The sequence below is a fragment of the Rhinolophus sinicus genome, chromosome 2 (assembly GCF_057876585.1).
Source record: "Rhinolophus sinicus isolate RSI-liver-muscle chromosome 2, RSI-T2T, whole genome shotgun sequence".
Classification (NCBI taxonomy): Eukaryota; Metazoa; Chordata; class Mammalia; order Chiroptera; family Rhinolophidae; genus Rhinolophus; species Rhinolophus sinicus.
The window spans coordinates 97,640,444-97,653,691 of NC_142502.1; the positions used below are offsets into that span (position 1 = coordinate 97,640,444).

General features: G+C 44.4%; 1 protein-coding gene across 1 annotated transcript; it reads right to left on the reverse strand.

Moving 5' to 3' along the window:
- Nucleotides 1-2,770: 2,770 nt before the first annotated feature.
- LOC148758831 (adenylate cyclase type 10-like) lies at nt 2,771-8,654 on the reverse strand. Its single transcript, XM_088796333.1, has 9 exons — nt 8,644-8,654; nt 8,165-8,372; nt 6,012-6,216; nt 5,824-5,920; nt 5,243-5,361; nt 4,872-4,989; nt 4,249-4,447; nt 3,530-3,743; nt 2,771-3,014 (listed from the first exon to the last, which is right to left on the reverse strand). Exons 1-9 carry the CDS (start codon nt 8,652-8,654, stop codon nt 2,947-2,949), a joined length of 1,239 nt encoding a protein of 412 aa, XP_088652459.1. The 3' UTR covers nt 2,771-2,946.
- Between the last annotated feature and the right edge of the window lie 4,594 nt (nt 8,655-13,248).

The following is a 13,248-nucleotide window of genomic DNA, read 5'->3' on the forward strand; positions in this document are numbered from 1 at the left end:
GAGACTTTGCAGGCCAGAAGGGATAGGCAGGAAATATTCAAAGTGATGAAAAGCAAAGCCATACAACCAAGACTACTCTACCCAGCAAGGCCATCATTCAAAATCAAAGGACAGATAAAGAGCTTCCCAGACAAGAAAATGCTAAGGGAGTTCATCACCACCAAACCAGTATTACAAGGAATGTTAAAGGGACTTCTTTAAGTTGGGGAAAAAAAATCAAAATTGTGAATAATAAAACAGCAATAGCTACATATCTATTAATAATTACTTTCAATGTAAATGGATTAAATGCGCCAATCAAAAGACATAGGAGGGTTGAATGGATAAGAAAACAAAACCCTTACATGTTGCCTACAAGAGACTCACTTCAGATTGAAAGACACACACAGACAGAAAGTAAAGGGATGGAAAAATATTTCATGAAAATGGAAATGAAAAAAACAAAAAAAGCTGGGGTAGCAATACTTATACCAGACAAAATAGACTTTAAAACAAAGGCCATATGAAGAGACAATGAAGAACCCAGTACTCCCTCTTCAGGGTATTTATCTGAAGAAACCCAAAACGCTACTATGAAGGGACGTGCTCATCCATATGTTCATTGCAGCATTGTTTACAACGCCAAGATGTGGAGGCAACATGTGTGTCCGCCAATGGAAGAATGGATAAAGAGGAGGTGGTACATAGTATATACAATGAAATATTGCTCAGCCATGGAAGGGAATGAGTTCTTGCCATCTGCAGCAACCTGGATGGACCTGGAGGGTGTTGTGCTCAATGGAGTATGTCAGACAGAGAAAGACAGATGCAGTGTGACTTTGCTTATATGTGGAATCTAAGAACCAAATTAGCAAACAAAACAGAAACAAACTCAGAGATACAGAAAACATTTTGATGGTTGCCAGATGGGAGGGGGGTTAAGGGTATGGGTGAAAGAAGGGGAAGGGATTAAAAAGTACATATTGGTTGTTACAAAGTAGTTAAGGGAATGTAGGGTAGAGCATAAGGAATATAGTTAATAATACTGTACTATGTATGGTGTCAGTGGGTACTAGAAAATATTTGTAAACCAACTTTGATAAGGGTCTAGTACCCAGGATATATACAAAAACTCTTCAACAAAAGACAGGCAAATAACCCAATAAAAAATGGCAGATTTAGACATTTTTCCAATAATTATGGCCAATAAGGTCATAAAAATGCTCAACATGATCAGTCATTAAGGAAATACAAATCAACACCACAATGAGATACCACATCACACCCACACAACAAAAAGAACTTGTACATGAATGTTTATAGTGGCACTATTCATAATAGACAAAAAGTGGAAACTCAAATGTCCGTCAGGTGATGAATGGATAAACAAAATGCGGCATACCCATACAATAGAATGTTATTCAGCCATAAAAAGGAATGCTACAGCAGGGATGAACTTTGAAAAGATTATGCTAAGTGAAAGAAGCCAGATACAAAAGGCCACACATTATGATTCCATTTATATGAAATGTCCAGAATAGTGCCTCCCAGAAATTTAACGGAGTGGAGGAGGAGGATGGGGGAATGTGGGTGAGGAGGGGTCAGAGATGGAGGAATGGAAGGGGGAGGAAGAAAGGTAACAAGAGGAGGGAGAAAATGAGGAGGAGAGAGAGGGGAAGGAGGGGAAATGCAAGATGATTTAAAGGGCAAGCACAGCCTTCTGTTCACAAACATCTCCCTGTGGGTGCTTCAAGATCTGATCTTGGTATTTGAACAGAATATTGGAGACTGGGTACAGCACAGCCTGCTGTAGGCTAGGTCCCATGAAAGCTTGTATAGCCTAGTAGTTAGCCTATAGCATAAACTCCGGAATGAAACTGGAGTTAGAATCTCAGCTCTCTTTTGTGGCTGTGTTTCTTGGAGTAAAACCTTTCTAACTTTCAGTTTCTTCAACTGTAATATGGTGATAATAAAAGTACTTGCTTCACAGAGTTGTAAGGATTTAAAGAACATATTTCAAGCATTTAGTATAGGGCCTGTCACAGAGTCATTGAACAATAAATGGTAGCTACGAAAGCACTAGTTAACTGACTCTAGGAACACTAGACGATTGAGTTATAAAATATAAACATCAGTGGGAAGAGCACGCTCTGTGGAAGAAAGGCCGTCAAACAGAGAATAAAGAGAGCTAGAATCATATACCCTCTGGCAATTTCACCATGCCACATGGGAATGCCCACATCACACACTGCAAAGGAGAAATGGATCTCTACTACCATGTTTCCCCGAAAATAAGACCTAGTGGGCTCTAATGTATCTTTTGGAGCAAAAATTAATATAAGACCTGGTCTTATTTTAATATAAGACCAGACATAACATAATATAATATAACATAATATAATATAACATAATATAGCATAATATAATATAATATAATCAGGTCTTATATTAATTTTTGCTCCACAAGACACATTACAGCTGATGGTCTGGCTAGGTCTTATTTTCGGGGAAACACGGTATGTACCTCTCAAAAGATTCCTTCACTTCTTAGCCCCCCATTTCCACACCTGTGCCAAAAGAGGGCAACACCAGAGCACTCGCACTGCCGACCTTCCTTACGTAATGCCAACCTCTTTTCTTAGGGCTGTGTTTTCCATCTGTTAATGGGTCCCACCTTACATGAGGTGCAATCAGTTCATCTCGGAGCCTCCCAGGCCTCTGCTCTACAGACCCTGTTTTTCGTTTATCCACAGTTGTGCTCATGGCAGTTCCATGTTAAGAAAGATCTAAGTTTCATGCTTCAGAACATTGGCTTTTATTTTGACAAAGATACAGACAGTGGTGACTGTAGAAGGCTAGCATATTTAATATGTACACCATACAGTAACTTAAAATGGAGAACTTGGGGCATTTCTTTGTTATATACAACAAGAGAATCATGATCCCTTCAGATGATTTTTGTTTGTTTTAACATATACATTCTTGAATTTCTTCTTCATCCCTGTCCTCCCTGGCTTCAGCCACTCTGTCAAATCCTGAAAACAGAAACATGAAGAATATCACAAGCACAAAGAATGTCCTCAGCAATTACAAATTTAACTCGTGACCCTGGATAAGGAGATTTGCTGGGCCCCATGGCGAGGAAGTATATGCTTTCCTGTTTCTTGCCCATATCTTACCATCTACCTTCACAAACATCACATTGTGATTTGTAAGGCCTTCTTTCTCCCTTAGTAACCATCCAGCGACTCCAAGGGAACAATCTAGTTGTTTCAGCTGGGACCAAGAAGGAACTTTCTACATTTAAGGATTCTAGATGTTGCAGCAAAGATGTGGGAGAGGCTCTTCTAGTATTTAACAACATAAGGGATCCCTGTCTCTCTAGGTGGGTCCAGCACAGTGAGAGGATGGTAATTACCCCCGGAGCGAGGACTAGCTCCTTATGTCTGCATGTCCCTTCTTACTTTGGAGGTGCAGCCTTTGTAAGAATTCGAGCTGGTCTTTATGTCTCTCAGACAAGAATCCCACGGTTCTGGGAAGGAATGCTTACTTTGTATTCCTAAATTTTCTTCAAACGAGTTGCTTTCCTCCAGGAATTCTCCCTCTACCCAAATCCTGGTCATGCAAGTGTCAAAAGGACTGGTGATGTTAGTCAAGGACATGGATTCTCTCTTTCCACATCTCATTGCAGAGGCTTTAAGCTCAGACACCCATGGGTGATAGACAGGGCAGGTCGCACATCGCGAGAAGAACTCCTTAAAGTACTGAAAGGAAAGGAAGGTCCATTAGCTCAGGGATTAGTGCTTTCTTCCCCCGCCCTCCATTCTACCCCACTCAGCATACTCACTCAGGGCTCGGGGAACAAGGAGGAGTTACTGACAGCAAAGGAGACCCAGAAAGCTAGTTTGAGGTACAGAGGAACTGGAATGTCTTTAACTCAGAAGGCCGTAGGGAGATGTGTCAAATGACAGCCTTCGCCAGAGTGGGTCCATTGAGAAGGGCTAAGTTAACGTTTGAATGGTATTGGGTAGTAGCTGTGCAAAGGCTTCCCCCTTGGGAATCCAGTCCTGCCCCACAGGCAAGAATACCTGGGAGGGTACATGAGGTAGGTGGACAGACTTTCTAGGTGCAGGCAAAAAAAAGGCTCAAGGGGTAAAAAGAGACAGAGGCAGGGAAAGGTAAGCACCAGGGACAGATGCAGTGGCAGGGGTACCACAGGGTCGAACTATAACTTAGGTGTTCATTGCAGGACAGTGGAGAAACAGGTACCTTGAGGGTTTGGCTGTGAGTCTCTGGGGGAATATGCCTGAAGACACCCTCTGGCATTTTCTGTAACATTAGCACGTGACACTCCAGGAATCGGACAAAACCATGTGAACCAAATAGTGAGGCATTGGTTCTTTTCACCAACTGGCGAGCCTTGGAGAAGTGGTGTTCACACAGGTCCCACTGTGAGTCCTGGGCAAACCTGGAGGGAAGGAATCACAGGTCTTAGCTCTGTCCTTCACGTACCAACCATGGCTCTTTCATAGAACCATCATTTCTTTAAGGCCCTATGACCTCCCGGATGCGAACATTGTGTTACTGGAAAGTGGCCAAGGCGACTAACTTGCATGCAAAAGGAGACCTGTGGTATTCAGCCTGGCCATGGGTCACCTAGCACATAAGTGTAACCCTCAACCTATAGGCCTATTAAGGGACAAGAACAAAAGAGGAACTCTTCTCATAGGATGGGGGGTGGAATGGGAGGTGAACGGTCTTTAGAAGTGGGTTAGAGATGAAAAACAGTCCTTCCTGGATGGGTGAAAGGTACAGCTGAAATGACTTCATGGTGTCCTTCAATTTCTACCCTTTCCTAGAGGCCCTGAGAAGACTCTGGTCGCCCACATTACCACACAGCCAGAGAGGAGTGGACCCCCAGCATGACATTGCTCTGCGCGGTTAGAACGCAGCTGCGCTCACAGTGTTGAATGAAATGCAGACACTCCCCAAAGGGCCGACACAGCGATCCTGCGGACAGAGAAGGTAACCAGGCTAGGATGCGTTGTCCGTAGGAAACACAGGTGTGTGGTATAGGGGAGGGGGCACTATCTGAAAGGCAGATCCCCCAAATCACAATGTGGTTCCTAGACGTCATGGAGCCAGGGGCCAGGGGCAGAAGCCATGCCGAGGGGCAGGCTCATGGCTGCCCGTGTTCCACACGGAGGGCCCCATGGGAAGTCTGAACCCCTCAGGGTACAACAGAGCCCTGGACAAGATCTACCTTTTCCGTAGAGCAGCAGATCTAAGCAAGCAGAATAGAAGCAGGCGAGGCCAAGGACATCCTGACCCTGGGAAATGAGTGCCCACTGACTCTCCAGCACATGGACACACAGCTCAAATCTGCCGAGAGACAGAACCACTGGGAACAGCTCACTGGGAACAGCTCACTGGGAGTGGGGAGCATGGCTCGGGAGAGGAGGGGATCTTACACCCTCAAAGCAGCCTGGCCTCCCCTATAGCTCCTCTCCATAGCTCTATTTAGATAGAGAGCATCCGTGCCTGGGATCAGAGCTGTCTCTAACCAACGGAAGTGGGAAAATGCTTCTGAGACAGTTTCCAGGGTAGAGAACTACTGCAATTCTCTACCTCCCTGGAGAAAAAAAAAAGTACGTCGCAGCTCAGAGCCAGCCCTTTCCACTCCTGACCCCCACGCTGAAGATGAGGCTAGTGTTGGGACCAGAGAAGAGACCGCCCTGGCTGTGGAAATGAGCGGCCTCTCCCCCTCCACTCCAAACTTCTTCGGGAGATCATACCCTCCCCTCTTAGGCAACGAATACAAATAACAGAAAATGATCTTAGTACTTCTTCTTCAGAAATGCAGATCGGAAGAGAACAGAGAGAATCAGATTCTCCAGAGCTGGTTTCCTGAGGTGTCTGCATATCTCATGGGCTTGAAAACCTATGAAGGTAAGAGCGTGGTGTGACACCTCATCTAGTTGGGAGCCTGGCCTCTCTGCCAGCCCTGGGCCCTCCAGCCCCAAGCCCGTTACCCAGCTGCATGGAGCCCTCCAGATGGCCGAGGCAGAGTCTGGTGTAGGCCAGGGCCTGCATGAGCTGGGCTGCGGCCAACAGCCCCTCCCTGGAGAACCAGCAGAGGCTGCTCTTCTGAATGGCCATCTGCTCGCAGTGCAGCCACTTCTCCCTGTCACCCACGTTCTGGAAGAACTGCGAGAGGGCCACGTAGGTAGAGACAGCCTGTCGGGCAACAAACACAGGGCAGATCCTCTGACTGCCCACCCACACCACGTTCCCATCTGTCCTGAGTTAGTGCTCACTCTGGTGCCGCGCTGTGCACTCGGTCGGGGCTCCTGGGGTGTCCCTACACTCACTTTCACCCCAGCAATGGAAACACACTCCTCTCACGCCTGCGCTTCTAATTTGATCCTTCTCACTGTCCCTTCTTTACACAAACCACTTTCTCTACCTGCCCCTCTTCTTTTTCTCCAACCCAAGACTTTTCCTTTCAAAACGCTGGCCAAACCTCTTCCGTGTTTTCTCTAATGAAGGCCTCTGATTCTTGCTCTGAGAGCTCCCCAGAACTGCTTCTAGATCTTTCTGATAACCACATGCACACTTGGCATAGTTGATAATTCTGTTCTTGAAACACTGTCTTCACTAGGTGTCCGGGACACCATGCCCTCCTGGTTTTCCTCCTGTCTCTCTGGCAACTTCTCAGATCCTTTTGCTGGTTTCTCCTTATGACCTTGATCTCTTAACATTGGAGCTGTCAACTCAGTCCCTGGACCTTTCCGCATTCCCTTGGTGATCTCACTAAAGCTCACGGCTTTCAACACCATCTATACACTGATGATTCCATATTCCTATTTCTGGCCCAGACCTCGCCTGTGAACCCCACACTTGTATATTCAACTGCCTACTCAACACCTCCCCCTGGACGCCTAATGTGCATCTCAAATGAAGCATGTCCCAGACCTGGCTCCCAGTTTTCCCCCAAATATGTTCCTTTTGTAGGCTTCCCCATCCCAACTAAGAGCATCTCTACCCTCCAGAAGCCCAGGCTGTAAGTCCTGGAATTATCCTTCACGAGTCTCTTTCTCTTACATTGTGAACTGATTCATGAGTGACTCCTGATGGCTCTCATGACAGAAGACCGCTCCTCCCCACTTCCTCTGCCACAATCCAGGCCAACCACCTCTGGCCTGTATTGCTGCAATAGCCTCCTAACCGGTATCCCTGCTTCCTCTCTTGCCCCTTCCATTTAGTCTCAATACAGTAGTCAGATCTTATCAAAATAGAAGTAGACTCCTGTCACTCCCCTTCTCAGGAGCCCCCAATGGCTTCCCTGAAGCCAAACCTCCGACAGTGGCCTACAAGGCCGCACTCCAGTGTCTCCGACTCATCGTTTGGCTCTCCCTCTAGTCACACTGGCATCCTTACTCTTCCTCAGACACAGAGGGCATGCCTTGTGCATTCGCGGGGCCTTCTGCCTGAACACTCTCCTCCCAGATAGCCATGTGGCTTACGTCCTCACCTCATTCGAATATTTGCCCAACTGTCACCTGCTCAGTAAGGCTTTCCCTGGCCATCGTGTTTAAAACTACCCGCCAGTTCCTAGGACCCCATGTCCCCTGCCTCCACTTAATCTTTCTCCATGGCATTTATCATCACCTAATATACTGTATATTTCACTTATCTGTTTCCCTGGAACCAAGGTCAGTGCCTGGCATATCATAGGTGTTCATCGAATATTTGTTGAACAAATGGATAGAAGAGAAAGAGAGAGAGAGGGAGAGGGACAGAAAGAGAGAGAGAGAGAGACACTAAAATTAGGAAGACACATTTCTCTTCCTTTTTCCGCAAGTCAGCAATTTCAATCCTGTTTTAGACCATGAACTTCTTTGAGAAATCTGATGAAAGCTCTGACCCCTTCCCTACCTCTCAGAACTCCCCAAATGCTCTTTTGAACAGACAAAGTTCTAAATTCAGCTCAGGGAGTTCACAGACAACCTCTAGCCTAAAAACCCCTCTATAAATGGCAAGTGGAGAAACCCTGCCCTCACCCATGATCAGTGAAGTGTGGGTGACTGGGGAGCCGTGTGAAAACAGGAACTTGGCAGGGGCTCTCTCTCTAGCTTTGTAGGGTTCCGAGTGAGGTCTAGAGGGGAAGCAAGGACTCGCCTACCTGGGCGCCATGTGCAAACTCCTCAGCTGAATTCTGCTGCATAAGGGCGGCCAGGCAGGCAAATCTGCGGCCGCTGGCTGTGGCCTCCAGGGTGTAGAGCCGCCAGAGCAGGGAGACGCAGTGCGCCTGCTGCTGCAGGACGGCCAAGTTCTTCTCACTGTTGGGAGGCACAGCATGGCGGGGGGCCTTATTCTTCACCAATGCCCAGCTGTCCCTCCCACAGGAAATCCAGGTCTATCGCCAGGGGGCCACCTACAGACCTCCAAACTCTGAACTATTATTTCTGGGATCCCACTACTTCTAACCCCATAGGTCTTTTAACTTACCCCTCTTGAGCAGGAAAAGTTCAGAGAGGTGTTTTAAGAAGGTTCATTCTTTGAATTGCTACTTTGGTTGAATATATTTCCTATATTCAGCTCAATAACTATCTATCTATGTATCTATCCTCCTAAAACCCCGTGTCCCCTGCCTCCACTTACTCTTTCTCCATGGCATTTAGTGTCACCTAACATACTATATATTTCACTTGTCTGTTTCCCTGGAACCAAAGAAGATAGATATTAAATAATATTAAATTTATACTTCGTTAGATCTATCTGTGTCTGCACACAGATACATATTAAATTGCTACCTAGTTATACATCTATGTATCTATTCTTATATTAATTATATTAATAACATTAAATTGCTACCTAGTTATATATCTATGTATCTATCCTTATTTGAAAGAGACAGGGTAACACCACACTCCCAAAATTAAGAAGTCCCCATTTTGTTACATTTAATTGGCCGACTAAGGTAGAAAGAACTAGAACTGCCTGTGATATGGTTGAAAAGTGGAGTCTTAGGTCACTGTGGCAAAACTCTAGGCTGGATGTTAGTTTGGCTCTCTGTAGCCCTAACGGGGACCAGGGCAACTTGACCAGGCTTCTCACTTCTCGCCGGGGTTGTTCAGAGGTTGGTTCGGGGAATAGGAATGCCAATATTTTTCTAGGAGTGTTTGGAAAAGGACACCACACCAGGTCCAAGGGAAATTCCTTTTCAGCAGTCGAAGGGCTTGCCTCGCCAGTTTTTTGGCCAAGGTGATCTGTCCCATGTTGAAACAGACCTGGAGGTGGGAAAATAAGAACCAGTAACAGAAATGTGGGAAGAGTATTATGGACAGGTCCTGGATATCATGCACTGGCTCTTTCATTTTGGGATGTGTACTTGGGGCCACCGAGGTGCTAGAGTGAGCTGAGCTGGAGCAGAGCCTGGAGGCACTAACAAGCACCAGTAGGGCCAGGAGCAAGTTATGGAGTGAGGAACGAGGATAAGGAGAAAACGCCCTCCTTTCTCCTGCCCCACACAGTTGTCAGTGAGCAGGAGAGGCAGTGAGTTAGAACTGGGCCCTGCTAGTCCGAGATGGGATCGTCATGCTTCAGACGCCACAGAAAGCATCCTAGATACCAACACATCCCATATCTCTCTCCTTAAACAGGCTGCACCGCCACAGTGAATGTGGGGGGCGGAGCTGGGGAACTACCTTGAGGTAATTATGTACCTTCACATTCTAAGGCTACACCCTCCAAGAAAGTGATCAAGGCTATAGTGATTCCAGAACAATCTTGGGAAGACTGTACAATCACATCTTATAAATGAAAATAAATGATTATTTAACTTCTCTCCGAAGACTTCTCGGTTGAAACACAAATAACGCCAACACTGTGGACAACTCTCATATTCCCTTTGGTGTTCAAAAGCACTACACACATGAACTTTATTCTCCTAACAGATTATCTTAAGGTTTATATTGAAATTAATTTTATATTTTTAATTTAAGAAAGTTTCGAAGTTCAGCTCTTTAATAAAACATCCCCCATGGTTTTATGGAGTAATTATTTATAAAGTGCTAAATAATTATCCCAACACATTATATTCTATTGGATTTAATAGTAATGAGGCTAGAAGTTACTGAGCTGTCCTGAGTTATTCATGTACAATAAATAAGTTTGCTCCTATATGTCCTTTGAAAACAGAGTCTCTCATGGCAAGCTTTCTTCAGAGTGTCTGTTTGTTACACAAATCTCATTCTCTGAGGAAATTTGTTATAAATGATATGGAATAATACTGTTTTTTAAAAAAGTAAGATGAGAAAGGAAGGGCGAGGGAGACTATATATACTTATGTGTGCCCAGCCCCTCTGGTAGAACACGTGAAGATACAATAACACTGGGAGGGGACATAGTGGCTAAGGGATGGGATTGGGGAGACTTTCAACTGTATGTTTTTTTCTTCTATGAGGTGTGATCAAATAATACGGTGAATGTTTACATTTAAAAAAAATTATTACAGTAAAAGACATGTTGCCATTAATCCCCCTCAAAATACTCCCCCTCGCTTTGAACACACTTATCCCATCGTTCTTGCCACTTTCTGAAGCAGTTATGGAAGTCCTCTTTCGTGTCTTTAGTTGCGCTGTTTTTGCTGCCTCGACGTTCTAAATCATTTTGACTTTGGGGAAGAGCCAGAAGTCACATGGTGCGGTGCCAGAGCTGGTGAATAAGGTGTATGAGGATATCCACCTTGACAGAAATTGCCATAAACCAGAGGCGATGTGTGACATGGAGCGTTGTCATGATGGAGGATGATTTACGGCACACTTTAAAACACACCTTCTCTCAACCATAGCTCACACCTGACTGACTGCACCAAACAAGCTGAAACCTGTCACACACACTGTTACTAAGGTTCAACGTGCCACTTCTAGTATTGAAGATCCCTGCCTTTCCCCTGGATGGCACTCGGCAGCAGCATTCACCTTATTTGTTGATCACAATGGAAAGGTTCCGTGTCACACATCGCTTCTGGTATATGGCAATTTCTGTCAAATAAAAACATTACGGTGTGTCCTCGTTTACCTTATTCACTGGATCTGGCACCGTGCAACTTCTGGCTCTTCCCCATAAATGACCATGAAAGGTAAATGTTTCAAATCAATTCAGGACATCGAGGCAGCCATGACAGCGCAACTAAAGACATGAAAGAGGATTCCAGAACTGCTTCAGAAAGTGGTGAGAACGATGGGATAAGTGTGTTCAAATAGAAGGGGATTAATGGCAATGTGTCTTTGCTGTAATACATTTTTTTATTTAAACATTCACCATATTGTTTGATCACACCTCATAGCTTTATCGAGATATATTTGACATACAACATTTAAGTTTAAGGTGGGCAATATGATGCTTTTTTATTGAGATAAAACTGGCATATAACATTGTATTAGTTTTAGGTGTACAACATAATGATTCAATATTTGTACATATTGGAGAATAATAGCCACAATAGGTTTAGTTAACATCCATCACCACATGGTTATATGTTTTTTTCTTGTAATGAGAACTTTTAAGATCTACTCTCTTAACAACTTTCAAATATACAACACAGTATTACTACTGTGCACGACATCCCCATGACTCATTTATCTTATAGCTGGAAATTGGTACATTTTGACCACCTTTTCCTATTTTGCCCACCATATGTGTGTGTGTGTGTGTGTGTGTGTGTGTGTGTGTGTGTGTATGTGTGTATTCCAATGAGGAAAGGACATAACTAGGCAAGTCAGAGAAAAATCAATAACCAATAAACATAAAAATAATGTACCTTATTAATTAAGAAATACACACTTAAAATACAATATGCATATAACTTTCATCTATGTATTAGCAAGTTTTAAAAAGACTAATAATTGATGTTAGTAAGGATGTGAAAATACGGAAAAAACTTGAATTGATATAAACGTTTGGTGCACAATTTGGCAATATATTTACTAAATGTAAAGTCATTCATGTTTTCTGCTTCTGGAAATTTCTCTTATAGTCACACTCTCACAACAGAAGAAAGAGATATTTACAAGGAAATTCACCATAGTAATGTTTATAATAACCAAAAATTAGAGACAACCTAAATGCACATAAGGAAGAAAATGGTTAAGTAAACTTGGATATATGCACACAATGGAGTACTTGGCAGTTGTAATTGTGATCAGATGTAGACCAACATGCAAATATGTTCAATCTGTACTATTGAGAATAAAAGTCAGCTACAGAAGAGAATGAGCAATAAGATTCAATTTTAAAAACAACAAAAACAATAATGATATGCGTATGTAGATAGCTGGTGGAATTTGTACCAAATTATTAGCTATGCTGCGAGTGGCATGGGATTAGTGAGGGCTCTTTCACTTTCTACGTATTATATATATTTATGTTTTGAATTTATATACCTATTATCACACTATCACATTTACAACTGCACACAAAATACGAAGGGATTTTATAAGAAATAAAAGGGTAACCCTCAAAGAGAAATGACCTAAACTTCAAGGTCTCCCCTTGCCCTCACCTCTGACCGAAGACGGCAGAAAGTGGCCTCCTCAAACTGAGAGATCTTCACCTTGTGCCTTTTCAAAAATGAGAACGCTGAGGGTTGTCCCAGAAGACTACTTGCCTTCCTCAAATAAAAGAAGGCCTCCAAATAAGACAAGAGATGGAGAAACCAGGTTAGGATTCAGGTGATGCTAGGGGTGCGTAAGGGTGAAGGCTGGAGCAAGGTGATGATGAGGGTCAAGATTTGTATTTGAATCGGGTTAGATTTCCCATGAGAAGCAGGGAGCTGGGTGCACCTGCAGGAGGTCGGGGCTGGCGGGCAGCGGCTGGCACTGTCACTACCACATAAACACTTCATGTTTTCTCCTGACCCCTTCCAGCTCCCCTCTGTCTCCCACTTCCTTCCACTTCTCACTCCAGGCTACTGGATAGTAAGAAATCCCAACTGAATTCGCCAAGTAACAGGGTTCATGGGTGGAGAGCAGAGCTCACTCACCATGTCATTATCAGACAGGTCCAGGGAGGCGGTGGCGGCCTCCAGCAGGTAATAAAACGCACAAGTGTTTTCTCCGATGACCAGGCAGTGCTGGGTGAGAGGTGCGAGCACGGACTTCAGGATTTCCTCACAGTGACAGGGCTTCATGGCCAACCTGCCTTTCTCGGTCTGAGCCAGCTTCCTGTTCACTTGATCCAGGAACTCCTCCTCTGTTCTTTGTG

Excerpts from the sequence above, each read along its gene's own strand:
- LOC148758831 (XM_088796333.1), bottom strand. Across the intron at positions 4,990-5,242 it reads TCTGCTGCTCTACGGAAAAG|GATCGCTGTGTCGGCCCTTT; the intron begins GTAGATCTTGTC and ends CTCTGTCCGCAG. Across the intron at positions 3,015-3,529 it reads AGAAAATTTAGGAATACAAA|GATTTGACAGAGTGGCTGAA; the intron begins GTAAGCATTCCT and ends TTCTGTTTTCAG.